Here is a 27639-nt window from a genome sequence, read left to right on the forward strand (position 1 = left end):
CTTAATATTCCTGGGTACATAACAAAGTTGGCAATTATGATAAGTAACTTTAAGTATAATTGTGCTCCAGGGGCTCTACAGGCTGTAATATGCTGAGCAGATTCAAATAAAAGTATTTCACTTTTTAAAATTCTGTTTAGTAACTCTGAAATATGACGAGATTAAAAGCCATTGTGAGTCAGCCCAGACTCAATCTTGTACAGTACAAGCTGCAGATTCTTCCACATGAACTCTGAGAAATCACATTTGACAAAATGTAGAACACAGATTTTTGTGCAATTACTCATTCATTACCTCTTTAGTTTGCAGACAGAGAAACCGTCATGCACCGCGTCCTCACTGAATTTCTTCCCCTCTTCCAGGGCATCACGTGCACGTCAAACCACCAATCAAACATGACAGCTATTTACACTCACTGGGTGAGATGAAAGGTTCTCGGTCTATCACTCAGGCCCCCATTCACCTAAGAGAATGGGAAAGGAGACAGACAAAGCAGGAAAGAGGCCTGTAAATTTTTATATTCTGGGCTGTCTCGGATGCTTTCCTTTGGAAGGCAAGCAGACGTGCACGCAGACTCACACAAGCCTTTATCCGTGTGTGTGTGTGTGTGTATGTGAGCGCGTGCAGAGTTACAGCAGAAACACAGACACACCGTTACTAATACTGCAGCGCCGGTCTTTGATGTTCAAGGTGCTGTATCTGTTGTGCATGTCTGTCCTCTCAAATCATTTTCAGCACCGGGAGTAAAACACGGAAACAAAGGCAAACAACATATTCAAAAGTGTCAAACGACACATCTGGTGTTTCATGTTTGCTGGATGATGGTGACATGGCAGCAACTTCACACGGTTAAGATACAGGACAGGCTAATTGACACTGGCTGCTGAAGAAGGCAGAAGGTTAGCGAGGCAGGGGAATGGCCAACTCTTTCACGAACCGTGCTTCAACTTGATCCATGTTTATCCATTACAATGCAGATAAGCATTTAGGCTTTAAATGCACTAAAATGGAGAATAAAACACATTCTGGTATGTGACATCTTTATCGTCAGATTCAAGTTTTAAACCTTTTAAAGGTAGTCTGCAGAGAAACTACTACTAATCTGATAAACTCTTTTTGGCTTTTTTCTTGTATATATGTGATAACCAATTCATATCTTAACAAGTTTCAGCAAACTTAGCATCAATTTTAACACTGATAACCAGCCTTACGCAGCCTGACTACAACCTCTCTGACCGGCAGTTTGTTTTCAGCCAATCAGTACTCTTCCATCAAGATTAGAAATCAGATTAAAATATTGTTACACCTGCATTATTTTTTGGACGTTATTAATTTATCTGTTGATCAGTAGGAGCTACAGAGTTCTCCTGTTTTCTCTGTTACGGACATTTTTATGATGCTCAGCAGTGAGCGCGTGGTATACTGTATTTTTATTTGTCTTGTCAGCTGCACTGGATACATGTAAGTAAGGTTATGAGAGCAGAGAGACAAAGATTTGCAGACCGTATAAGACAAAACAATACGATGAAAGGTGCATAAACACCCCTTAACGAGGAGAATTGCACAGGTAGACGACTGCGACTGTGAGCAACAATCGTAGTGTTGTGGTTGTTGCGTTTTCTATCAGAAAACAAGCGTGAGACTAACTGCACTCTTGTGTAGAACTTTCTTTTATGACCTTCCAGTGAAAATCTAAACACAGCACAACTCACGTATCCCAAGATGCCCCTCACTCCCGCACCTTGCCTCCTATTGGATAATACTGTTACAATAACACCACAGTGGTTATGTGCAACTCCTTGCATATTACAACGAGTAAATCTCGTTAAAATTATAAATAAAAAGGAGTTTGTTTGTTTTTTGAAAGAATATATTTTGCACAGACATCAAGACTCACAATACTGATGAATATCAATACGGACAATATCATTGGTCTGTCTTAGTTCGCTGTGTTTTCTGTGGGTCAAACTGATGCGTTTAGCTTATTTGCAATACTATTAACATTAACTGAGGTTAATAGGGAGGTTTATACTGGTATGAGTAAACAGAGGGAGATTCGCTTCTGGAGCGCTGTCATGCTGTCTATCTACAAACAGTTATGTAGGTAAAGTAAGTGTTTATTAAAGTGTTGATCCGTCACATGCCACCATAACAGATTCACCTTCTACGAGTCTATGGATGGATGGGAAAACCATTTTTCTCAAAAAATATCCCTATATATACTGTTTGTTGTTTTGATGATGGTGGTCAAGAGTGTTATCTGACACGTCAGTCCATCACCTACCATAGGTCTTCAGTTTGGTTGATATTTGGATTAATAAGAGACAGTTTTTCAGGGAATAAATTTTCCCAAATAATGGGAGCAAAAAGCTTGTGCAGCACAACAGAGACTCCAAACCCACCACTTTTGATTTGTCACCTGTCTGTATAAATATGGTGTTTGGCTCTGCGGCAGAACTATATAACTTCTCTCAAAATCCAAATTAAATGACAAATACATGCCTCTAATTCAAAAACCGAACCATAACTTAATCAGTACATGTAATTAATGGGAGATGGAGCAGATCAGTGACTCCCTGCAAAAGGACAGCTGTGACTTTAAGCTCCAGTAATAACTGCGCTCTTCTAGCAAAACAACAAAGGCATCCATCTCTTTCCATGTGCCAACGCTGGTATCTGAAACGATGAGAGGGAAAACAGCTGTGCACATTGGGTAAATCATTTTTTTCAAAAATAATAATAGATGCCAAAATAAATTTGACTATTATTGGCTTAGAGGAAACTTTTCAAATAAACAGGTTTATGGTAAGTCATATCACTTGGCAGTCGATCATTATGATCACTCCTGGATTGTCCCAGAAGGTGGCATATTTATTAGTATGCAACAGATGTGGGGCATGCGTTTTCCTTGCTTAGGCTCGTGAAATTGGTCTTTTGGTGGCAGTATAAATATGATGAACTGTAGCCTATAACAGGCACTGGATGCCGCACAAGGACAAAACGTCCAAATGAGCAGCAAAAGTCACGTTGTAGCTGCTTTACAACGGTGCCATCAATGATTGATCTACACCCCGCTGAGCCACTACAGGAAACAAAGTATACAGCCTATAATTTAGTTGGAAAACAATGCGTGAGACCGTCGGCTTGCGCATCCATTTCAGCACAAGCATTCCCTTGTGCAGATAGATCATTAAACAACCAGGCGCTTTGCAATATGGTGTAGTCAATGTCACTGAAAAGATGGGACAATAAAGTGAGATAGGGGGGTTGCAACAGCAGGGAGAGAGCATGGAGATGTATTAATGTCACATAGGCTTTAGCTTGCCTCCTTAAGCCCTGCAAAGAGTCACCCAAGCCAATTTCCATTATCATATTGATTGAAATAGTTCATCATAGTGTAATTTTAGGTTTATCGCCACCCGGTTAGGAATAAGACCAAAGCATTATCCAACAAAAGCTATTGTTCCAGGGGACATTTCGCTGTTCCAGTTCATTGATGGAGTTGATTAAGTTTAAATGAAGCAGACACTGGATAAAAGTGAGGGTATTGACCAGCGAGCGGTGCGCCGCGCTTGAAAAAGCCTGATACATGCGGAAAAGCAAGATTTGCTAAATGCTCTAATCTTCAATCAAATCTAACATCAATACAGACAAAGTTTGGTAATGAGAGATTCAATGAAGCATGCAGCAGAGAGAATTAATCCCCCTCGCCTAAACTGAGTTCAACTTTGAAGCTTGCTCCTCAGGATAGATAGTTATCTAAATGCTAAATAAGTAATGTATAGTACTTTTCACAGCATACTAATCATTTGTTCATTTTGTCTCCATTATTTGTTCTCTTGCACTTCCCGTTGTTGATCTGGTGATTAGATCAACCTTGGATATTGGAGGAGAATAGAATAATGAGGCTGCTGGGGAGATTCGATGCACAGCTGCCTGTAGTGACAGCAACCTTTGGGGCTGCTGTCACTACATACTGTTACACTTCACAGAGCGGGAAATTGGCCAAGAAAAATGAAAGACATTTAAATAGCAGAATAATGATTTGTTCACACTAGCCTACGAGTTATGAGGAAATAATGAATACTCAAATTAGCGGGGTGCAGAAAAATTCTAAATTTAGAGAAGGTCACGTGTGTTTTTAATTCAGTGTCACACAGTAAAAATCAGGGGTTCATTACCTTGTTTTGTTTTTTTGGCTTGCGACCTTACATACACCCACATGAACTGAGGAATTAGGATTATTTTGTCTGCTATGTTTAGTCCACAAAAATGAGTTAAGTAATTAATTACAACAATTACTGTATATTAAACTGGACAAAACCCTGCATGTATAAAGTGTTCAAATGAGATTAAAAGGTAAGCTCACAGAAACCATTCCCTTTTCAGCAGATCCTGCAGAAAACACCCTTCTTGGATAAGCATGTCCAGTCACGCCTATGGACATTATAAAATCATCAGATTGCCTTTGAAATAAAGCCTAGTTTTCTTTGGATACTCTGCAAGCTTGGGCTTTAAAGAGCACTCTTGAAGGCAACATCCCAAACTCCTTATAGAGAACATCAGTGTAGCCTTCAGTGATTTTACTGTATACTTTTTTATTGAGTTATGCCAGTGATCTTTGTCCTGTCCCACTAAAATATTTGAATCTGTGGTATTGTGGATCTTTTTTAGGCCATTCTTAGTGCTTGATTGGCATGGCTAGAGTCCACTTTTGGTCCATTCATGGTAAACAAGGTCCCCATGGGTGAGGATCATTGAATAGAGTGTGAAAATGATGCACTACGGCCTTTGCAGTCAACAGCTCTCAACCAAGCCGATCATCTTTTTCAGTTTGTGGACTGACATGATGATCAAAACACCAACTGAGAGATCTTTTGGTGTTCATTCATCCAGTAAAATTCCAGACACTTGAAGATTTATCACTAAGATGCACTGAAACCTTTCCAGCAGGTTGTGAGCCAGTTTATCTTAGTTTTTATTTTAATCTGACACCACTCTGTATTTATCAGTCATGCTTTCATGTCCATACAGCTGCAAATGCACTTTCTAAATATTTGTAGGTTTTCACAATCCCCAGAAATAATTGCTATATGTCTAAAACAAACAAACAAACAAAAACGCATTATTATTGTAGTGACTATCATTTTCTTGTCCTTGCTACATTAAAGTTCAGAAATCAGTCTTCGCACCAATAAGCTAATTTATGGACATTCAAATGGAAATTCAAGTTAAGAAGCAGATCTTGTTCATTTCTTTCTTTCCTGTTTGTGACGCATCTGACTTTGTTAGAGACCATGTTGGTGACGTCCACCTGCAGGTTGAAAACCCCTCGACTTGGCCAGAGGGCTATGCAATGTCAGGTACAGCCCACTGCTGAGTTACTGTGATACTTCTACCAAACCTTGGAATGAGCTAATGGCATTCAGAAAACAGCTTGTATCTGGCACCAACAGCATAAACTTTCTGTACCTCGCGATGATCTGATGGCATCCTTCAGACTGAAGCTCGTATACTGCATGCAGGAATAAATCCGCAAAAAAAAAAAAAAAAAAAAATCTATATTTCTCTATTTTAAATATTCATTTAAAACAGAGCTTTCATGGTGAAGAATTAGAGTAAAATTAGAACACCGCGTAATTAACCCAAATTTCCGGAATGACCTCGTGACCAAATAGTGTGTCACGTGACCGTTATTCAAACCTGCCTGGCGGTTGAGGAAGGATGTTGAGGAAAAATGAATAACAATAATTTTATTTTTGCTTATGTGTTTATTTAATGAACCATTTATATTTTACGTTTTTTGACTCTCATTTCTCACAATAAAATAAACTTTGCGGTGAGATTTACTGCAAATTTGAAATTTGAATCTCAAGATCACATATCCACGCAGAAATTGTCTGCATATAAAAAATTGATGTACGTTAGATTTTAGTTGAATGAATGCAAGTTGATAGTGCCACATTAAATAACCTGTTGTGTGTCAGCTGAAAACTAAATACATTAAACAAGATTACAGAAACATCACTCAGATTTTAAAACGGCACTAGGCTGTATTTATCGCTTTTTGAAAGGGAAAAAAAATTAAAATTAGCAAATAACCCATCGCGAAGTCAAAAGTATGAAAGTGAAGTTTGTTTAATTCTTATTATTGATTAGTATTATTTCATAGATTGCTGTTTGGTGGTTTAAAACACCATAAACCATAACCATAAACAACATTTAAAACAGCAATACAAAATCCAAAAAAATAAAAAGTAAACCACAAAAACAACAAAGTATACATAATTTATTTATTTAGAAATGTAAACGCATCTTCAGCCAGCATTGGGGATTGTTAGTGGTGCACTTAAGTGTATTTTGCTTGTTTTTTTTTTTCGCTTCTGTAAGTTATTCAAACTGAAGCAGCCGAAGCGCAACTTTTCTCTCTGAAATACACAAGAGCAGAAACACAGCCTATAGCACGCAGACGAAGTGCTCAAGTAAATATTCTTGGAACTTCCTTCATTGCTGCTGAGACACCGCTTACTTCTAGGAGATGTTCGTGGTCACGTGTGAGTCACACCCGTCCAGCTGGAATAAGAAGGTGTGCAGAAGGTGCGTGCGCGTTTGTGTAGCTGTGTTCAGTCAGTGGTGCAGCTGTTGGTCGTGGCAGTCCACAGTGGAGCATCCCTGAAGGTGAGTGAGTGCTGCTTCTGCTGACATGTAGCCTGGTACCACATCACAGGTGACAACTCCCCGCACTTGAAGTAAATGTTACACACGCCTTGTGAGGTCTTTCTTTTTCTCCCTCTCTCTCTCTTTCTTTGTAAGAAAGGCTTCCTGCTGGCTACGCCCTGATCCACTTATACTGAATGTGATTTAAATTTAGATTTTTTTTAGAAATAATATATATATATATTTGGTTGCCAAATCCATCAAATTCACGTTTATCATATTATTGTTTTTTTTTTATTAATATTATTATTCAGAGGCATCTATATAAAGCTTTTCAGTGACACCCATTGGGTCTTAAGCGGACGAGACTTGTTATCAGTCTGTCTTGACTTCCCCTATTTATTTCCAGATGCCACCTCATTATTTACATTTACTGTTTGCAGAATGACGGTAAGTGTTGTCAAGCGCGCGCTGAGTGGATTTTTCAAACCTCTCTCTCTTTTTTTCTCATTGTTGAGAGATGAGCTGTGGGACACGAAGTCTGAGCTGTGTGTTGTCAGAATCCCATCTAATCTGCATGTTTGTTTCTTAAACAGGGCATGTTCGCTTATCCCCCCTTCTTTTTCTGCAAATCGACAGGAGATGCAACCCGGGAGAAGTGCAATAAAACAAACTCTTGCTCTCAAAGGTGTGCGCGGCTTTGTACCGGCGCGTTTTGCCTGTTAGCTGCACATCCTCTGTCTTTTCATCTGTCAGTTATTCCCCCTCATGTTTTGTCATTTGCTCTGTATATTCATTTGTCGCCTGGATTTTTTTTCTCCTCAATGCCAGCATACACCCGAGGTTGTAATTAAATTTCTCCCTCAGTGCGACAAAAGAAAAAAAGAAGGATTTTTTTCTTTTTCTTCTTTTCTTTTTTTGTTCTGAGATACGTTTGATTACTGGCGTGATGATGAGACAGTCTGTGTAGCTTTTGGAGACGTGTGCGTCCTGAGAGCAAGGTGGGGATGTGATCTTTCAGTAGCCACAATAGATTCATAAATAACACATAAAATAGTATCGAAAAATAATTAAATGAATCAACCAAAAAAGAAGGCCTTATAAGGGGGTCTGGAAGTCAAGTTGGCTTTTGCTACTGTTCTTTATCTTTCAGAGGAAAGAAAAAAAGAGTCCGTCAAACTGTAAAAGGCCCGTGTACCTAGACCTGACAGATAATCCTGCGATATGTATATCTAAAGATATCACAATACATTGAACAGTAGCGCTTCTGACAGCTTGAATTGATGCAGAAATTTTAAAAAAGGAGACTATACCGAGTTTGTGATTTTTCTCAATTCCCTACTATTATTTTATTTTTATCTGGCTGCTTATTATTGTTGATTATCGGTTTCAGTGGAGCCACTTTGTGCAAAACGGCTCCTCCTGGCTTTCAGGACGAAACGAACAGCGCCCCCTACTGTTCAATGGTGAAGGTACACATTGGAGTCAACACATAAAAGCTCATAGGCCCAGTGGTTAGTAAACAGTTTTTAATCCCATAGAGCCGTTTCACACCCCTCTACGTGATTACAAGGATACAGTCACACCCGTAAATAGATTTACTTCCTGTGTTAATGGTTGCCAAACGTTTATTAGCTGCTATTATTTTATTATTATTACTATTTTTGTGGTAAAAGTCTCAGAAATAAAATATAATTTAAAAATAAATAATGAAATAAAAAAGATTGAATCAGCGTGGGTGAAAGTGCATGTTTAAGAGGAAAGCGGTTCCAGCAGCCCGGGTGTAATATGATGGATCACTACAGACACTTCCGCCCCAAAACAGACACGCTAAAGATCAGATTTTTTTTTTCGACAATTGATTCTTTGGCTTCACCCGAACTGCTGTCTGAATCGTCATTTCTGGCTCATATTCTACATTTCTCCCCTCATCCAAATCAAAATCTCTGCGCTCCTATAGGGCTTGTCAAGCCTCCAGTTTAGTGATGTAAAAGGAGAAGAAGAGGGGGAGAAAAAAAAGGAGGTCAGGCTGAGCCCGGCGGGATACAGGGCAGCTGCTCCCAGACCAGTTTCCCCCCATCACACCTACTGCAGCTCCAGTTCTAAAGGCATTTGGTTGGCGGAGTAATTAATAGGAAATAATGATGTTGCCTTAGGTGCCGCATCACCTCCGAGGACGACGTGTTGACTGCATTATTAATCTCCTTACTGTAAATGACACATTGATGCTGATACTTATTTAAATTCATGTGAGAGAGGTGCTCAACTGAACTAATAGGTGAAGCGATAGAAGAAAAATTACACAACTTAATTAATTAAAATACCACAAAAGGGGTGAGCTCTTGCTTGTAAGCTTTTTATTTTAATTGTGAGTTTTTTCCTCTGTTTTAAAATGTTAAATTATAAAGTATAAATCGTAACCTATTATTGACATGTTTCATATCAGAAACCAAGGTTATGCCTCATTTCTCCATAATAATATTTAAAAAAACAAAACAAAAAAACTCAAACCCTGGGAACTACTGCAGATATTGTAATCGCGCCATAATGCACTTGTCTGCCCAATTAGCTGAAACAATTACTGCAACTTTGACTTTAATTACGTCTCAATTTGAAGCCTCGCTGCTGGTCTATAATTCAGTGATTAAAACCCTCTTTTGCTTCAGTGCCTTTAGGGCAGCGCATGATTAGGACCTGTCAGCTGCTGGAGTGAACGGAGCCAGCCATGCGTGTTGTGCAACATGACCCGCTGTTGTTAAACCTTGTCAACATATTAACCTGAATTCCCCAGTCATTATGAACAGAATTGGCTACATATGAAGAAAAAAATGTACACATATGTATGTGTAATTGAAAAAGAAAACAAAAGAAGGGCGGTATTTTTCTCTAACCAGGGACGTGACGTCACGAGTGTCCCAAGGCCTGTTTTATGAAAATAAAAAGAATGAAAAGTAGCGCACGCTGGCTACGACTTGGGCACACAGAATCAAAGTATATCGTATAGTATTTTGTTAGCTATATGTCGACTTTAGACCGCAGATGATTATCCGGTGAATTGCATTCAGTTTCATTATGCTGGTAAAAGTAGTCGCTAAAATCAAGAGTCATTGGAAATGTGATCATTATATGTAGACAAACAAAAATAAAGAGGTTTGACAAGAGGAGAAAGACTGCTTTGGGAGGGCAAAAAGGTTCATCTGAAGCACATTTGATCCTTGTCAAAATATATTGATTCATGTTCTTTCAAGAGACAGTTGATGTCTTCCTTAATTTCTGACTGGCCATCTGGACTGACTGATGAAAGCTGACTCTTGTTTTCTTTGTAGGTGAAGAGCTAATGTGTCAGAAAGTCAATAACTATGGAAAATGATTAATACCTGTAAATACAAAGATTTGGCAAATTTCCTTTTGAGGCCATTCACAAAGCCCAAAAAACATGGGTATTCCAATGCTCATGCTTAACATAACCCATATTTATATTGCATAGAGTAGGTGAGATTTGGAGAAGTTTGCAGGAGTGTCCAGGCAGCTGCAGTGGATGCAGACTGGGGCATAGGTTTTATGAATCTCCCCTCAGCCACAATCAGTGCAAGCGAGTTTCCTTTGGTGTATCCAGGGGTGAATAATTTATAGGAGGATAAAAGCATTTGTGGTTGAGAGCTAGACAGTCAGACAGTAGAAGGAGGCTGGCTGGGAATCACCCGCCTTCCTCCCCAGCACCCCCACCCCCACATATCAACCCCTACACATCCACCCAAACTCAGCTCACCCCCTCTGCCACGTGGTGGCCTTGCACGATACCTCCTCGGACGGCTGCTTGAAGTGCAAATCTGTGTTCCAACTTGTTCCCGGTGCCTGTCAGCATGTTTTCCTCTTGTCAGCAGCGATTGAGTGTGGGCCCGTGTCACCCTTGTACCGCCGCTGTAACAGGATCATTGACAGGCCAGTGACACTGCCCAACCAGATAATGGAAACCTATTGATTTTTCTTCTCCTTTTTTTCCTTTTTTCTTTTTTTTACACAGACAATATGTGGCACTTCTAAATAACTGGCCAAAGGAACAGGTCACGATCAATGCTCCTGACCTTTGATTCACTGCTGCCACAGACACTGAAAAAATATATATATTTATTTATAAAAGCATAGCTAATAAAAAAGTCCTTCTGGTTGATGCATACTCTTTTGGGATACTGCCGTACGCATCATAAAAATTGAAGTAATTGAAGGTTTTTTTATGCTGCCCCTGATTTTGATTTGCTAAATTGACAGAAACTGTTACCTCTGAATTAAATGCGTGTTTCGCTCTTTGTACGGGGTTAGCGCTTGCGGTTTTAATGGTGAAATCTCCAGAGAGGAGGCCCCTTTGATACCCATGGAAATGATAAGCATGCATTGGCTGCCTACCATTGGACCCAGTTGGCAGATGGCGAGCAGGTCCTGCAACAACACATTTCTTTTTGTCAGCCTTGTCCCCCTCTCTTGCTCTCTCTCTCTTTCTCTCTCCAGCCAGTGGGATAATGAAAAGCCCAATTCTGGTCATGGCTAACTCAATCTCATTATAATCTCTCCTTTTTTTTATTCATTCAGCCCCTTGGGATGCTGTCTGCCAGCGATGTGGCTTTCAACCTCCAGAGAGAACATCTTTTGAAACAGCCAGGAGACCTAATGAAGTCACAGAGTGGCACAATTATTTCCCAAAGAAGGAGTATTAATGTACTTCAAAATTCCCTCCAGAGAAGCATGATGACAATTGGTTTGTACAGCTTTGATCGCTGCTTTAAATACTGCCCAAGATAAACTGCAGGGTTAGCCCCCTTTGCCACTGGTAAGTAGAAAACCCAGAAGTGGCTCTCAAGCATTAGAAACATCAAATACCCAGCCAGTTCTGCTGCAAAACACTGGAGTTTAAAATAGCACATAGCCCTAATATTACTTTCTGTTGGGAATAATGGTGCAAAATGACACTGAAATGTGCATCTTTCACCCAACTGAATTGCAACAAATTTTGTTAAACATAACAAATAAAATCAGGTTGTGTGTTGTGGGGAAGGGGCTGATTCATTATCACATAAGACACCTTTAGACAGCTGAAAGCGGCAACTCCAGCTGCTGCTGCTAAAAGTTGCATCTGTGCTCTGTAATCAAAGAGACGTTTCTTTGAAATTAGAATGATGACGTTTTTGTCAAAAAAAAATTGCTGTGGTGTTTGAGGTTGTTTACGCCACCACTTTCAGGGCAGATTAAACAGATTAATACATGATAAACACCAATCAACCTTAAACTCTACTCCATTAAATCCACTACAAATTCATATTTTGCCTTTATTTAGATCATATCTTTATTATTTTTCCTCCACATCTTCCAAACAAAGTGACACCAGCACTCAGATTTTCTTTTGTCTGAATGTGAATCTTGTTGCAGCTGAAGATCTGTAAGGCAATGGCCATCCTGCACTAACACAAACAATGAATTTTCTGCTGTCTGAATGTAAAAGACATCACTTACTATATACTGTGAAATATTTCCACTCACAGATTTCAAAGGCACTGCAGGTTTGAAGCAGCAAGAGAAAGTCATTTAAACTCACATCTGGCTTCACTGTTGTTATATTCATGCATGGTTGAAGCTAGCAAAATATTCATTTACTTCCACAAATATATAATTGACTTTAAAATAGATGTAGCAGAACATTAATGGGGAAAATGGGGATAAACAGCAGGACAACTGTGTTTTTTTGAGTTTCTATGAAGAGCTTTAACGTTTACTCACTAACTTTGGATGTTTGTGGCCCATTAAGCAGCACATATTAGTTGTAAAATAAAGTCTAAAAACCAGTTGCAGCTGCGACACAAACCCCAGTGCAACAAATGTCTCATGCCACCACTGACTCCACTACCACTGAATACCAACTTTGTCACTTCTACCTTGCTTTTATTTGTTATCTGTGCCAACATCGTAATTTAACGAGGTTGAAACAGCCTGCTAGTGAGCTAGGAGACACTAGCCAAATCTACTGGAGTGATAATATCTGAAAACTGCCATTTAATAGGCTAATGACACCAATGTTTGGGTCTTACAGGCACTGGTTCTGCTTTTTGGTTACAAACAAACTGGCCAATCAATTTAACCGTTTGTGAATTCTCATTTGTCAAGTTATTTCAACTGGCATTTGCCAAGGTTGTGGCTTGATTTAACATAATACATTTAAATAAAGGCAAATAAAGACGTCTTCAGCCATGTGCAAAAGTCTGTTTAAAATATGAATCTGAACATGTTGGCTTGATCTCACTTTTTTATGCTGCACACGTCTCTTGTGTCTAATCAACTCCGTTTCTGATTTACAATAAGATGGCGATATTCATTTAACATGCATCTTTTACTATTCCCAGTACAGGAGAGAGAGATTTCTAAGGGGTTGGAGGGTGGAGCAGCTGCTGCAAGAGGTGACACACAGGAAGACATTGCTTATATTGACAATGGCAGAGAGAAGTAAACGTTCAAAGGTGTGTTTGCACTTCACTAGAGCCAATGCTGACAATACTCATTGGCACAAGTACAAAAAAAGACTTCTCCATGTATAGTGAAAAATTGCAGCTGAACAAAGGTGAAAAATATTAAAGGAACAGTGACCAATGACTGAGTGACAGAATGCTGTCACCAAGGCCTGCTATGTTATGAACCTTCTTTCTGGAGTCTGTTTTCAACAACCCAAGTGGTTATCCTTCAAGCTTACAGTTTTACACCAAGAAATTTCCTTTCTCTCTCTCTTTGCCCTGGATTATGTTTCCCTGCTGAGGCACAGCAGAGGAAAAGAAACACAAAACAGACATCGTGTTATTTTCAGAAAAACTTTGGAATATATTTTTACATTGGAAGTCGAGTATGGATTTCAATCACCCACACTCAAATTGCCTTAGGACTTCTTCCAGCCAGCAATGTTTGTTTCAGTGTGCAAATGTGCACCTGCCTGTTGATCTGTGATTCAGCTAAGGTTTAGTAATTAACATGTCTTTTCAACAGCATATTGTGTGATAAACACCATTTTATTGTAAATGAAGTCTCTTGTTTAACCTAATCTCACCTTGCTCAATTATCCGCATGTTCGTTAAACCTTTTGCTCAGTCCCTCATAACTGCTGCTGTAAATAATGCCAGTGCAGCCAAGAGGAGTCAGATGCTCCTCTAAGCATGGTATCACATCATATAAGATCTTTTTATCAGATTAAAAACCTCTTGAAAAACGTCACTAATGTAATTTGGCACAGCATCAACAAATAAACACGTGTTTAATTCCTTAAATTTACAACACTTCTTTCATATCACACATGCTGAATATCAATGGAGCTGATTTCTATACAAATATTTGCATGCAAGTTTCATCAGAATTGTATGAATATTTGATTGCAGAAGATATAATCCAAATCAAATTGGAATTCTTAAATTGATTCAACAACATGTATTAATACAAAGCTAAACTGTACAACATGTTAGGAGATGCTATATCTGCAGTTTTCCATATTCAAAATAGGCAAGTAAATGCATAAAATAGTTATCCTTTCATGGCATTTGGTTGTAAAACCAGAGCAAGCATTTGTTTGATTTAGCTAAATCTAAATTTCTGAATTTTAAATATACTATTTGTTGGCTTTTAATATAGTATAAATCAACAGTGTTACAATTGAGGTAAGTGCTTTGGCAATAGGTTCAGCCAGACTAGATCACACACGTCAAAGCCTTAGCTGTTCTTAAAATATACAATGTAGAGAATACAATTATGAAAATGTACTAAGAAAAAGGTAAACTACTACATTTTACTGAAAGGACCTGGCAAAAGTACTTATTCACATGCTGAAATACCTAAATTTATCTTAGCGCATAGCCAGAAGTCCTGTCATGCAAAATTTGTGACAAATTTAAGTGCAAGTGAATTTGGATAATAGGTAATGTTCATAGTATTTCCGTCTTTAAACTGTTAAGTATGAATTTTAAGCGTGATGTCTCTAATTACAACACATTTCCACTGAACCAAAGACAGCACCTTTGGAAACACAGAGCTAATCATAGAAAATAATATAACTTTTGTTACAACTAAAGAGGGTTTTTCATAAAAAGCTATTGTTGTGCCTAACAATGAGAATCAGTTTTCAGAAATTAAGCTGAATGTTGAAGGTTAAAGCAAAGAACAAATGATGACAGAACAAGCTGTCCCAACGTCTTGAATGTCATTTGGATTAAGAAGAATTCTGTCTCTGATGCAGGTACACAGAGGTGAAATTGTACAAAGCATCCACAAACTAATGACACTCTGTACTGTGCGTACAAGTAGAGCAACAGTTTCACTGAATATTATCTCTAAAAGAAAATGAAACATGAAACACATTCAAATTCTTGTCTATTTTTAAAGTGCAGTTCTCCTTCTAACTAATGCTCCTTCTAAGTTTTTGTATTATAATGAAAACCTCCTTACAAAAATCTGATTTTTGAGCAGTTGTTTTGTTGAATTAACAAGGCACTTATATAATGACAAAAACATTTTTTGGATCATACATATTGTTGCGCATAATTTATACTGCAGTCAAAAAACAGGAATCCTATTAGTCGTATTAGCTGAGGCAAAGTGTTGCATTAAAATATGCTATAATTAAGTTTTTGCAAATATACAGAAAATTTATACTATATAGTAGCCTGGATAACTAAAATACTTCTTTCCAGAAACATGCTGGTATAGATATATATAGATATATCTATATATCTAGAGGGAGAATAAGAGCGAGAGAGAGAAATACATAGATCTGGAGGGATCTGGAAGTAAAACTACCCAGTTTCTGGGTCCTCGTGAGACATGCTTAGTTGTATTTTCTGATGAAGGGCTAAAACCTCTACCATCCCTCTCCCTGAGTGGGGTACGCTGGTGTGTAGAAGGTGCCTCTGTAAATGCCTGATCCAGTCCTCCTGAATGGAAAAGGGACCATGAAAAACTAGGTCGCAGAATCTGCAGAGATACACCAAAAGAAACTGTCAGTGTTTCTGGACTTCATGCATTTCTTCTAACGCCTTCTAACTAAGATGTAGTTTTATTCATTCTATACATTGTAATCAAAGATTCTCAAGTTTTCCAGTCTTTTCCATAACTATATAAAATTCATTGAGGCTTCAAAATGGCATTGTTAGAGACATGGGCACTTTAACTAATAGAAGTTACTAAACCATGGCTGTGTTTGTAACTTGACTTTTGGAGCATAAGTTCACTATCACTGTTATGCTGATGACACTCAGTCTTATCTACCTGTTACACTTGATAGTCACTATATTTTAAGAACCTCTTTGACTGGATGATCTCACGTTCCTGGACAGCAATACATTTCCTAAAGCAAAACGGACGTTATTTTATTTGCTTTCCCCCAAGCTCCACAGATATCTTAACTATTACATTCAGTCCTTTCTCCATAGATATTCAAACCGTAATTTAAGTTCCTAGAGTATTCGTTGATAGTTTCTGGACTTTTAACCCTTTGCAGCAGGTGGTAGTTCGGTTCCAAAAAAACTCCTCAGTGATTTGTTTATAGTTAGAATCTAAGTTAGATCTAGCTGAACTACCAGGTATATGCAGCAAGTTTGAGCTAAATGCATTCTCAAAGCCAAACAGCTTCTCTGAGTGGCTCCTTCTGGCCCAAAAGAGCAATGTGGTAATTACTATTAAGAAAAGTTGAGCTGTCCAGGACTTTACAAACCACTGGGTGACATCATGGTGTGCAAATATACAGTCATAAAACTGGGTGCAGACAAATTGCTTGCAACCATCAAACATGCAAATGTCAATATTCCAGCTTGTCCTTTATACATGTGCCAGTTTAAGGGTTGTTTTGTTGAAATACTGTGTATGTAGCCTTTCATTCCTTTTACCTGCAGGTCAGTGTGCACATCTCAGTATTCAGTGAAGGTAAATTATTATTTTTAAGCTCCGGCCTTTGTCTTGGTTTCTTCTTCCTAAAATCATAGTCTAGAAAAAAAAGCACCAGAATTCTTTATCTCAAGAAATACATCCGTTTATCCTTGACATGAACTTCTAAATGCACATTTTGCAACATTTTGTCTCTAAATACAGCAAATATCATCTGCTTTTCATTTTACTTCAACAGAAATTACCTTCTTCAAAAATTGCAATCCTCTTCCTGTGTGCATTTGCTTGAATATGACCAGGAAGCTGGGAAACAGTGGGGAAGGTGCTGTCACACTGAATATAAATCTTTTTTGAGTCACATTCCCCTGAAAAATAAAATAAATGATGTGAGTGTATTTTACATTTCCCTAATATTTAGGTTATATATTCATTTTATACAGTTTAGCCTGCGCATGATACCATATGTGACAAATCCAAGTTTACAAACATTAGAAGTTGAATATTTACGAAGAAATATAGAATATATTTGAGTTCATGCAGTAATTTTATTATCAGATAAACTGTTAGTCCCAGTGTGCGCTAAAGTCTTCTTCCACCTGGCTGCATTCTAAGCATCTTATTTGCACTCTCCTGTTTGGAAAGTGTTACTGGTAAAGTTTAACACAATCTTGTGTCTTCAGGGGGACTTTTTTCACATACAATTCACCACCTCGAGGGAGTCACAAAGGATTCCTAAACTACACACGCAGAGACACACACACAAAATCACAGATATATTCATTTTCCAGGAAAACTGGCAACAATGATGCTGTACACTAGACTGCATGTTAATGATTAATGATATCTGGCATAGTTCAGTAGATATCCCAAACGATCTTTCAAAAATTAAAGAACCTGATTTTACTTTTCAGTGTATTTGTATGTCAAAGAAAAATATCCCAAAAATGTGAGTAACACATGATTTGAGAGTCATCTTGACCTTGAGGTGAGAAGAAATGAACTCGGTGGTGCATTTACGTTAATACCCAAATGTTATTCTACAAATTGCCATTAAATCAGTCTTTAGGACAGAAGACATGGGATAAAACGTCTTTGGGAAGTACACTGCAGCTTTGTCCTCCTTAGTACCTCACTGAAAATTTGATTTGGACAGACATTAAACAAAATTGTGGATTCGTGGATGATGGGCTTGTGACACAACATCAAGAGGATTTCATGTTTTTTTAATATGAACTTCAAAAGCACTTTGGTGGCATTCTATGCAGAGAATGTGTTTTTCCCACAAATCAAATGCCTGTGAACAATTCTCACACTGTTTAACTGTATTCTGTCGACAATAAACACGTTATCTGGGATGAGACATGGTAAATTTGTAATAAAATATGAATTAAAATCTGAGAATTAGTTGGCTTTGACGCAAGTGAAGGCAGCTCAAAAACAGGACACACTCTGAATTTAAAAGATATAAAGTTGTTGTTGATATGGATGCGGTTATGTTTTATGCAAGCCTAGCGTTTGCCTGGGTCAACATGCTATTCCTCTACTAACAATTAAATGAGAAATAAAAAGACAATTAAATAAAAAACTATTAAAACGCAACAATAAACTACACTTAATGATATAATAACTGACATACAGTAGCTTGTCTTACATATGATCTATTAAATGCATGATAATGATACCTCAACTTTTGTTTTTCTGCTTTGGCTGGTTTTGCATAACATTTAAAAATGATGTATTTTACATACAGTATGATGGCTGTCCAAATCTAGACTTAAAGATTCCATACCAGCAGACCAGTTTGGTTCCCGACTGGTCATCTCTGTTTTGGCCATATAATCGTTGGTCATCTCACAGATCACCCTGGTTGCATAGGCTTCTTGGCTCACTGCAAGCTCCACACTTTCCTGTTTGGCTTTGAGGAGTTCAACTAAAGTGCTTGATGTGGCTGTAGTGCCTCTTTCTGCTTCCCCATGTAGCTTCTTCCTTTCTGAGAGGTTATCTACCATGTGTTTACACACAAGGCTTTTCTTTATGGGATGCAGACTCCTTTTGACATGTTGGAGTTTCCCTGGGATGCTTGTCTGCATCAGAAAGAGGCCATTGCTGCAGATGAACTTCTGAGGGGCTAAAGGTTGAGAGGAGAACTGACTCTTAGTCAGAAAGTTGTTCCAATGTTCCGTTTTGTTCTGTAGCAATTCATTTAGTGCGCACAGCGGAGACTTACTGCTGCTGGTAACCTTTGTACCTATTCGTTTCAGGTGTCCCCTCACATGGTTAGAGATGCCAGTTTTGCTATCAAAACATTCCAAACACACAGGACACGTGTGTTGTCCTCGAGTTTCTGGCTTAACAGCTGTAATATAAGAACAGTGTGTCACAATTTAAGGAAAGAAAAAAGCTATTTTTAGTGTACATTTTGGAATGTGAAACTTTATAGATATAGATTTTCTATAGCTGCTTTTATATGTAAGTCATATAATAGACCCTACTGCCGATCACAGAAATACTAAATCGTAAACCCTATACCATATCCTGAAGTGCCACTTTGAAATGGTTGTGGAGCTTTGAAGAACTTTGACTTCTGTCATGGAGTAATTAACCAAAGCTTCTATAGAGAGGTGCGCAATATGCAATCCCACTGATTAAGATTATAGATGCTTGCTCCAACACATCCCTGGCTCCATTTCTTTCTCCTATCAAAAATGCAAAATGATTTTCTTACTAAATTACAAAATATAATGTTATTCATCTTTTGATAGCATTTAAGGACATACAGAACACATCTGATAGGTGGCACGCTTACACTAAAATTCTACAGTATGTGCAGGCACCTAATATTGCACAAGCTAGGCTATAATGAGCCAATCGGTGTTAGGGATATTAGTTTTGGCACACAGTCCATTCAGACTCGGTTTGTATTTATTATTTGTTAAAATAATCGTACCTTTTTTTCTCATGCCAGTAGAAATCTTTCTGCGGATTCTTGGCTGATAGTCCCACAACGCCACTTGCTCCGGTGAAACCATGTGCCGGGCATTGTAGCTCACCCCAGCTCTGTGAAGATGTCCTCGCACGTGATTGGACAGACCCACTCCGGACTCAAACGTGGCGGGACAGTAAGGACAGGGCTTATGTTTTACTGATGGTGTGGGGGACATATCAAAACTATCACTTGGAGATGTATTAGGCAATTCTGTGGAATCATCACTCACTGTCGTTTCAATGTGCTCCTCTTTGATTATGAGCTGTTCTATGTCACTGCAGTCTTCATCTCCATCATCTTCAACCTTGAGTGCGTGGGGGCTTTGGTGTTTGGCTGTAAAGCTCTGCCTCTTTTTCAAATACCTCCGAGCATATGAGTTCCTTTCATTCTCGCTGCTTTCCAAGAAGCTGCCTGTAGCTTCGCTGGTGTCATCACTGAAGTTATCATCACCCTCACAGCCTTTCTTTAACTCCCTAACTGCACACTGTTTCTTAAGCCTCTGGCTAAGCCCAGGCAATATATTACCATTCATTCTTTCAGTAGTGTTATGCAAAGGTGTAGTCATTTTTCCCATTGATGGAGAATTTTGGCTTACTTGTACTTGTAAACTCCCGTTTACGGGGTCATTTTTGCTTCCCTGACAGAACATCTGGTCCAATTTAAGCTTCCTGGCTGTAAAAGCAGCGGCTGTAGGACGGTTTGCCAGCTTTAAGCTGCCAAAAGCCCTGCGGTCATTGTTTTCAGCATCTTCTTGTACACAGGTGAGATCGGTTTCCACATCCAATTTTTCTGCTGGTTGTAAGAGTAACTTTCCATGCTTGTCGATTCTCCACAAATATGGCGACAGCATGCTTTTAGTGCAGCTGGCATTGGGTTTAAACTGATGACAATTTACAGTGTTGTCAACAGTTTTTTGAATGTGAATATCCCCCTTTTCAGTGGAACGGTCGAGTTTTTCCTTTAAAGTAGATTTAAATAGATTTGGTTTACATCGGGCCATTGTTTTATATTTGCCAACATATGGCATTTCAGAATGTTTTCCTAACACTACTTTGTCTCTCCTTGGGAAAAAACTCATTTTACACTGAAACGGAACATGTTGTGCTCCCTCTGCATCATTAGTATGACTCATTTTCCTGTTTTGAGGCTGGTGTGTGTTGAGGTGTGCAACATGCAAGTGTGCTACAAGTGTCTGCCGTGTCAAGGAAATGTAATTACACTCCTCACAAAAGTAGTAGTGCTTCAAATTATCATGTGTTTTGGTACCCTGGACAAAGACTTTTTGGCAGTTACAACCAAACGTGCACCGAGAGCACGGCACTGTGGTGGCCCCATCTTCAAATTCAGTCTTTTTGAGACCTTCAATTTCCTCCATAAGTTTTTCCAGCCTATCTTGGTGAATAATGATGTGCCTCATGAGGGAGTTGCTATCACAGAACAAAAGCCCACACTCTCCGCATATAAAGGGCTGTGAATCATTCTCACTGTTCACCTGATTATGCTTGCCTAAATGATACATCATATGTCTATGGAAATGTCTTTTTTCCTTGAAATTAACATTGCATGTTGTGCATGAAAAGAAAAGTGAATCTCGTTCAAGTTGCTCTGCCTTCAACTGTTCCACTTTTGGACTAACACAGTTTTCATCTTCAGGGTCATTTTCCTCATTACTGCCTCCCTGCGCTGTGCTATAAATATGGCTCTCAGAGTCTAAAGCTATGTTCCGAGAAAGGTCTTTGAATGGCATAACTGAATATTTAATGTCAGATCGTGTACCCAAAAATTCATCTTTGTTGCCAGTGTCAACACTTTCAACATCATTACCACTGCAGAAATGTCTGTAGCTGTTGTTAACCTTTTCAAGACAGCCTAACATGCTTTTCGTGTGTGTATTGTGCTTCTTGTCTCTTTGGGGCATCACTTTGGTCTCCAGCCTTCTGTCGTTGTGCAAAAAGCATTTTCTTGTTGAATCCCACCTGATTACTTCAGTATTATCATAATCATCCAAGGAGACTCCAGACCGTTCCATGTCCCGTGGAGATCTTGTTTTTATTGTCTGTTTTGTCAAAGGTTGGCTAATGTGCATTTGCTCTGCACTGTCACCTGACAGCGTGGAATAGGCCAGTTTAGACTCATTCTCCTCCGAGTGAGACAGTGGCGTGTTGACACCTGGCTGTGTGGCCGGTGTTTTTACGTCGGGTCCCACTGTGTTCTTCCAAGCGTCTGATTGAAGCTCACTAGGTGGTGGTAACACCTCGGGGCTCGTGTCCTTCTCCGCTTGCCACACGGCATCCAGGACACTGTTGGATAAAACAGTGCCTTTGTTCAGGACACAGTGTACCTCTGAGTTGGGGTGTGAACCAGGTCCATTAACAAGTGCTCCTGAAGGCAATGAATTGTCTGCATGGGGAACAGCAGGGACACTGCTGTATACAAATGGATTCGGCTGGGTTCCATTTAAAGGGTTTTCGTGTTCATCTGAGGACAGACCTGCAGCATTGTTCTTCGGGGAGAATGTGTGAGTCTGTAATGGCTCCCGAGTACAACCTGGGCTGTCAGACACCGATTCCACGTCTTTGTCCTCTTGCGCATTCAGCTTCAGATCAGACATAGCAGCGATACTTTCTGAAATATGAAGAAGAAAATTATTCTGCAAACTTTGAGCAAGTCAAATAAAGCGTGCAACGTCTTATACATATCTACACGTATACACAGTATAAATAGAAAAAGATAACTCTTGCACATAATATAGTAAAATTTAATTCTTTTTCTCTCATTCTCACTGACAATGTGGTGTTGTTGAAAAAATCTTTTTTTTTTTCCTTTTGGGCTATTCCCACTGCTCTGTAAAATGAGAGTGGTATTATTCTGTGCCGCATTATGATTTTCCAACACCCTCTTTCGCCACCTCTATTCACAACAAACCCTGCTGTTAGCCTTGAATACCCTGGTGAGGATGCTTAATTATGTGAGCGTACCTCTGGGATACAACCTTCCTGCTTCTCCACCTAAAGTTCTCAGTCGCCTGCTAAAATTGACCAATTTCCATGGGAACAAAGTACACCTCCAATGAGATCATATTGCGTCTTATCACTCTGTGATGGTGCCAACACAGATCCCAGCATGAGACTGTTGTTACTTGAATCCTGACAAATTGGCAGGCACACAATCTGTCTGAAATACAAACACAGACTCACACAAAGAAAACATACACTTTGGCGCATACACGTGGACAGGCATACAAATTCGTTTAAGAGTGGCTGATTTGAAAGCACAGTTACTCCATATTTATTTGGACAGTATGAAACCAAATAGCTCTGAGCTATTAAAAATAACTACAACTAAAAATGTGCATTTTGGATCTTATAACAGATTATATTTTGTTGTCCAGAGCAGATTTAGTCTGAAACATATGCTCAGTGGATTTGACATCCAGGGCTGGTCGCTCTCTACAGGAAGCTGCATTGCTAACGAAGTGGTAAATTCAGTGTTAATGAGTGGCTTCACTGTTACCACCTCAGAGGTAAAACCTTCCGAGCTCCATATTCTCCCCATCTGTTGTGGTGTTAAAGGTTCGAAAGGGGAACAGACGCTCTACATTTAAAGCGAGCTTCACTGTTACCCCCAAACGGCAGGGTGGCAAAACCATCAAAATATCTTGGTTGAAAATGTGCAAGCCTCATTAGCAGCCAACTCACACAACTCGCTTCTATATATAAAGAACAGGGGCTCAACAGAAAAGCAAATTTTAAAAATGTATTTGCTTCTATTTACTTCATTTAGTCAATGTTAAAAGGCTGACTTTGCCTTGCCTGAAGATATTTACAGGGATTATGAGCTTTAATACAGTTAAGCTGTATGCACAGATCAGTCTGCTGTGAGCTTTTACTAACCCTGTCTGCTATTTTCCCCAAGACTCTCACTTTGTATTTTCAGTTTGGTAAATGAGATTTAGAAGCAATATCATGATCCCTTTTGTGTTCATCATTGTGTTCTGTTACACAATAGAAAACAATATAACACCTCTCTTTTATTGTGAAGTCTTTAACATTTTTTTTGTTCTTCCAGCACCTACAGCTTCGATCGTGCATCTCATCTCGTGAACAAAATGATGCATAGCAAATGCAATTCTCTATATACTACAGCTAAACCTCCAAGAACTACAATAAATGCAGCATTATTGGTACTAACACTTCATATACTATATGCACCATATTCAACTATTTTTATTGCTGATTGATTAATGATTGCTATTTACAAAACTGTTGCATTGCATTCATCCAGAAACTACACATTTAGAAAATAAAAGTACTGATTTTCACTTCACTAACAGTAAAAATGACTCAAGCTAACTCAAGCTATGCGGTTAATTTGATCTCCTGAAGCACGCTCTGATATTTGGTGGGCTGGGAAGCATGCCATGTACTCACGTTGGTATAGCTTTGAGTCTGGCTCTCAACTACAGCACGTGTCATGCTCTATTCCCTTTCATCCTCCTGTCATTCTCTACTGTGAACAATCCGAATTCGTGAAAATAGCATAACATTCGACTGTAAATTACTTGTTCTAGTACACAAGGTAAGGAGTAATTTTACATGTTCTTTTAGACATGTTCCAATATTCCTGTGAGAGCAGACAGATATTCCTAGAGTCAAAAACCTGCCTCTATTATAATGACAGAGTGCAAAGGTCACACGTTGTTAGCTAAATTCTGTCATTATTTTCTCTAGATCTCATGAGCCATCTATGTTATAAGGCTGGAACTTGGAGCAGTGCGATGACGGTCTAGGTTTCCAGTCATTTCTGCTGTTTTGGACAATCATTAGAACAAAAGGTCAAGTGAAGTGTGAAAATCAAAGGCTAATAAGACAGAAAATATGGAGGAAGACATACAACGGATGAAGAAACCCGAGCTTATATCATTTCTAAAAATGGTAAATACAGGAGAGAGGCTATGTGCAAAAGTATGTTACATAATGTCTTTCACAGAGTTTATTTTACACCAGCGAAATCAAAAAGAATGTGCCTAGCTGATGACAGTAGGTGTTGGAGGTGTAGGAGAGTGCACTTATCCCGGCTGTGATGGAAAAAGCCGTGCTAAAATCAATACGAGTAATTGGGGAGTTTTATCTTTATCCTACATGTGAATGCAGCCTTTTATATACGGTTGATGTATTTGTTTATGCTGCCTAATAATATATAACACAACAGATATGGTTTAAGTAAGGGACTGTACTTTGAGATGAGACATGTACAATACAGTGGGAAATACAGTGGGTGCAGTAATTTATTGAAATGTGCAAACAAACAGAAATATAATATACAGTTTAAGGCACAAACAGCATTTGTACAATTCTAATGAGCTTGGAAGTCAATATTTGACTACTTTTATTCTTCAGCACAGCCTGAACTCTCTCAGGCAAGCTTTCATGTTATTTCTTTTTAAAGTTGTATTCAGGAAGATCGATTCTGTGTGGTGAAAATATCAGTAAAAATATTGGTGTATTTTCCATTGTGCATTTTTGGACATTTGTTTTGGTGTTCTAACATATTTTTGCCTGAAACTACATCTAGAATTGACATTGCCATGTTATTCATCTCATGCCAGTGAAGTAAAGAATTAAATTCTGGCTATAGGTGTAGAATATTTGTTGTACCATTTTTGTGAAAGCAGACATTTATTAAATAAAATATAAAAGAAAAATACTGCAACACTAAACTTTAAGTCACATGAGGACTACAAACTGATTGACCAGGAGGTTGGCACTGTAAGGCTGGAAATGTCCAAGCAAATTCATTCCTCTTGTTCAGCTGAAGACCCAGGCTGGCAGCACAGTGGAGACAACACTAAAGACCAACTGAGACCAGTCAGCCAAACCATTTCTGTTGCTGGAGCTGTCTGTATGGATCAAGAGCCAACCTTACATTCCTCTGCCATTGCCTTTGCTGGAGAAATGCCTGAACGAGGGGGGGCACAGTCCCTCAAGTACTGCACTACACAACTTCCTCAGTTAATAGGATCTATTGATTTATTTGACACAATGTGAATTTATGAAGCTGCCTCTTTAGTGTGAGAGTATCAAAGCGTGGCTCAAAACAAACAGACGGAGATTCAGCTTGACAATCCAGTAATCCCAAGGTGAGCAAGTTCTCAACGAAGGTGCCACGGTGGGAAAAAAAAAGGGAGAAACAAACACATCGTAAAGTTTTTCTTCTGCTATCTTGGCCCTGCAGTTACCCACAGTACCACACACCAGAAAGGCAGGATGAAATTAGCAATGCACTGCCAAATCTCACTTCTCAAGCAGACTAACTGGCTTCTTGCACACAAAAAAAAGGAATGTGACACTACAAAACACAATTGCACATTCATAAAACACCATAAATTTCTTAAATTTGCACAAGAGAAAATAAAGAGCAAGTGGCTTCACACAGCCTCTTTGTCAGGATTACATAGTATTCTTTTATCCCCCTGAATTCTTGTCACCCAAAGGTCATTTCCATAATAATGGTCTCCATCCTCCCTAATGGGATTTCGCCTGTGATTATGTATGCCAGCGTCTTGTGCAGACACTATCAGCTCTGTCATCCTGAATTGCACAAATGTAATTACACAAAGCCTTTGATAACTAAACAATGTAATTTACTGCTTGAGTGAAAATATATATTGGAGTTATACGACTCAAATTATAAACTAAAGGAAAACATGTTATACGAGTACCACAGAAGGTATGTTCCAAAGAATATCACGTTCTTTATAGTATGAACACATTAAATGGTAATGCATGCTTTGAAAACAAGAATAAAAGCTCACAGGTAAGTATTACAGCAAGACGTCACTCAAAGGAATGAGTTTTATTCTTTTCAAGGCGTTAGATGGGACTCTAACATCTATGAACTAAAGATGAGGCTTGTCTCTTAGTCCCGCAAAGTATAAACAAAAAAAACTGTTAGCATATATGGGATACATCCAGTCTTGGAACACAACTTCACTATGAAGAGTTGATAAAAAATAAGGATTATGGTTTTTAAGATCTAAAAACAACATTTTAGTTAAGCGGCAGCCATCTACAGTGACTATGGCTCTTTGGCCTGCCTGTGTTCAGTATTTGACAGAAGACAGCAGCCTGTTACGTCAACCAATAAGCAGCCAGACAGATGGGCACGTAAGCTGTGGTTGTGCCTAAATAAGTAATCACTGGTCCCCACTGTTTTTCCTTTTTATTTTCAAATTAATTTAAAATAAAAGTTTGGTTTACTAAACTTAAATCGATTATTTTATTGCATCCTCTCTAGTCAGTACAGCACTATGATGACATAATGACACTATAAAAATGAACAATTAATTGGTAGGATTTATTAACTGTATCTGACTTTTAAAGCCAGACCCGAAGACAAGACTTGAAAACAATGTCTTCCCCTCTACATGCACAATTTTATATTCTCAGCCCATGTAAGTTTCAGTGTAATAAGACAAAACCTTCTGAGTGCACTGTGCACCAACTAAAACTCTAACTGGCTCCCAGTATTTCCAGTTTAGACTAATATGTTCACGTTTTATTGAAAGTCTAGAGCATCCTTGATGTCTTCCCAGCAGATTCAATTTAGTGCCAACCTTTATGTTTGTAATTGTGATTGTACTTACAGCTAGATCATGTGACATGTGATGTGGCCATATATGATAATGACAAAAGTTAACATGTAGCTTAGCATAAGGGCTAGAAGCATGACTGCTAGCCTAGCTCTAGCCTTTTAATAATATCGATCAGCAGGTTTACAGCTCACTAATACACATCATAAATCTAATTTGTTTAATGCTCAGAAAAGTTCACTGTAAAAGCAACATCAGGTGTAATTTCTTACAGTTTTTTAGCAATGTTTACTTTGTGCTATGCTAACCTTTTCAACTAGCCGGCAGGAACTCTATGCTTAGCAAACGGAAATGCATCACTCTTCTTGTGTAAATTATTGTAATTAAATAGAATGAAATAAATTTGTGGGAGGCCTAAACAAAGAAATAATAAGTGGAGAATTTAAAGTTTTCATTTTGAGACAATGGGACTCAAAGAAAAGAAACCGAGAGTCTGTCTGAAAAA

At 38.6% G+C, this 27639-nt stretch overlaps 1 protein-coding gene across 1 annotated transcript; it reads right to left on the bottom strand.

Moving 5' to 3' along the window:
* Positions 1–15470: 15470 nt before the first annotated feature.
* On the bottom strand, positions 15471–22154 carry znf644b (zinc finger protein 644b). The gene is made up of 5 exons (XM_085349000.1): positions 19505–22154; positions 18347–18913; positions 16803–16922; positions 16560–16656; positions 15471–15648 (listed from the first exon to the last, which is right to left on the bottom strand). Exons 1-5 carry the CDS (start codon positions 22152–22154, stop codon positions 15471–15473), a joined length of 3612 nt encoding a protein of 1203 aa, XP_085205126.1.
* Positions 22155–27639: the final 5485 nt, after the last annotated feature.

Source organism: Diplotaxodon limnothrissa, linkage group LG23 (genome assembly GCF_057381915.1).
Source record: "Diplotaxodon limnothrissa isolate DT_005_m linkage group LG23, D_limnothrissa_male_GT1.1, whole genome shotgun sequence".
NCBI classification, from domain to species: domain Eukaryota; kingdom Metazoa; phylum Chordata; class Actinopteri; order Cichliformes; family Cichlidae; genus Diplotaxodon; species Diplotaxodon limnothrissa.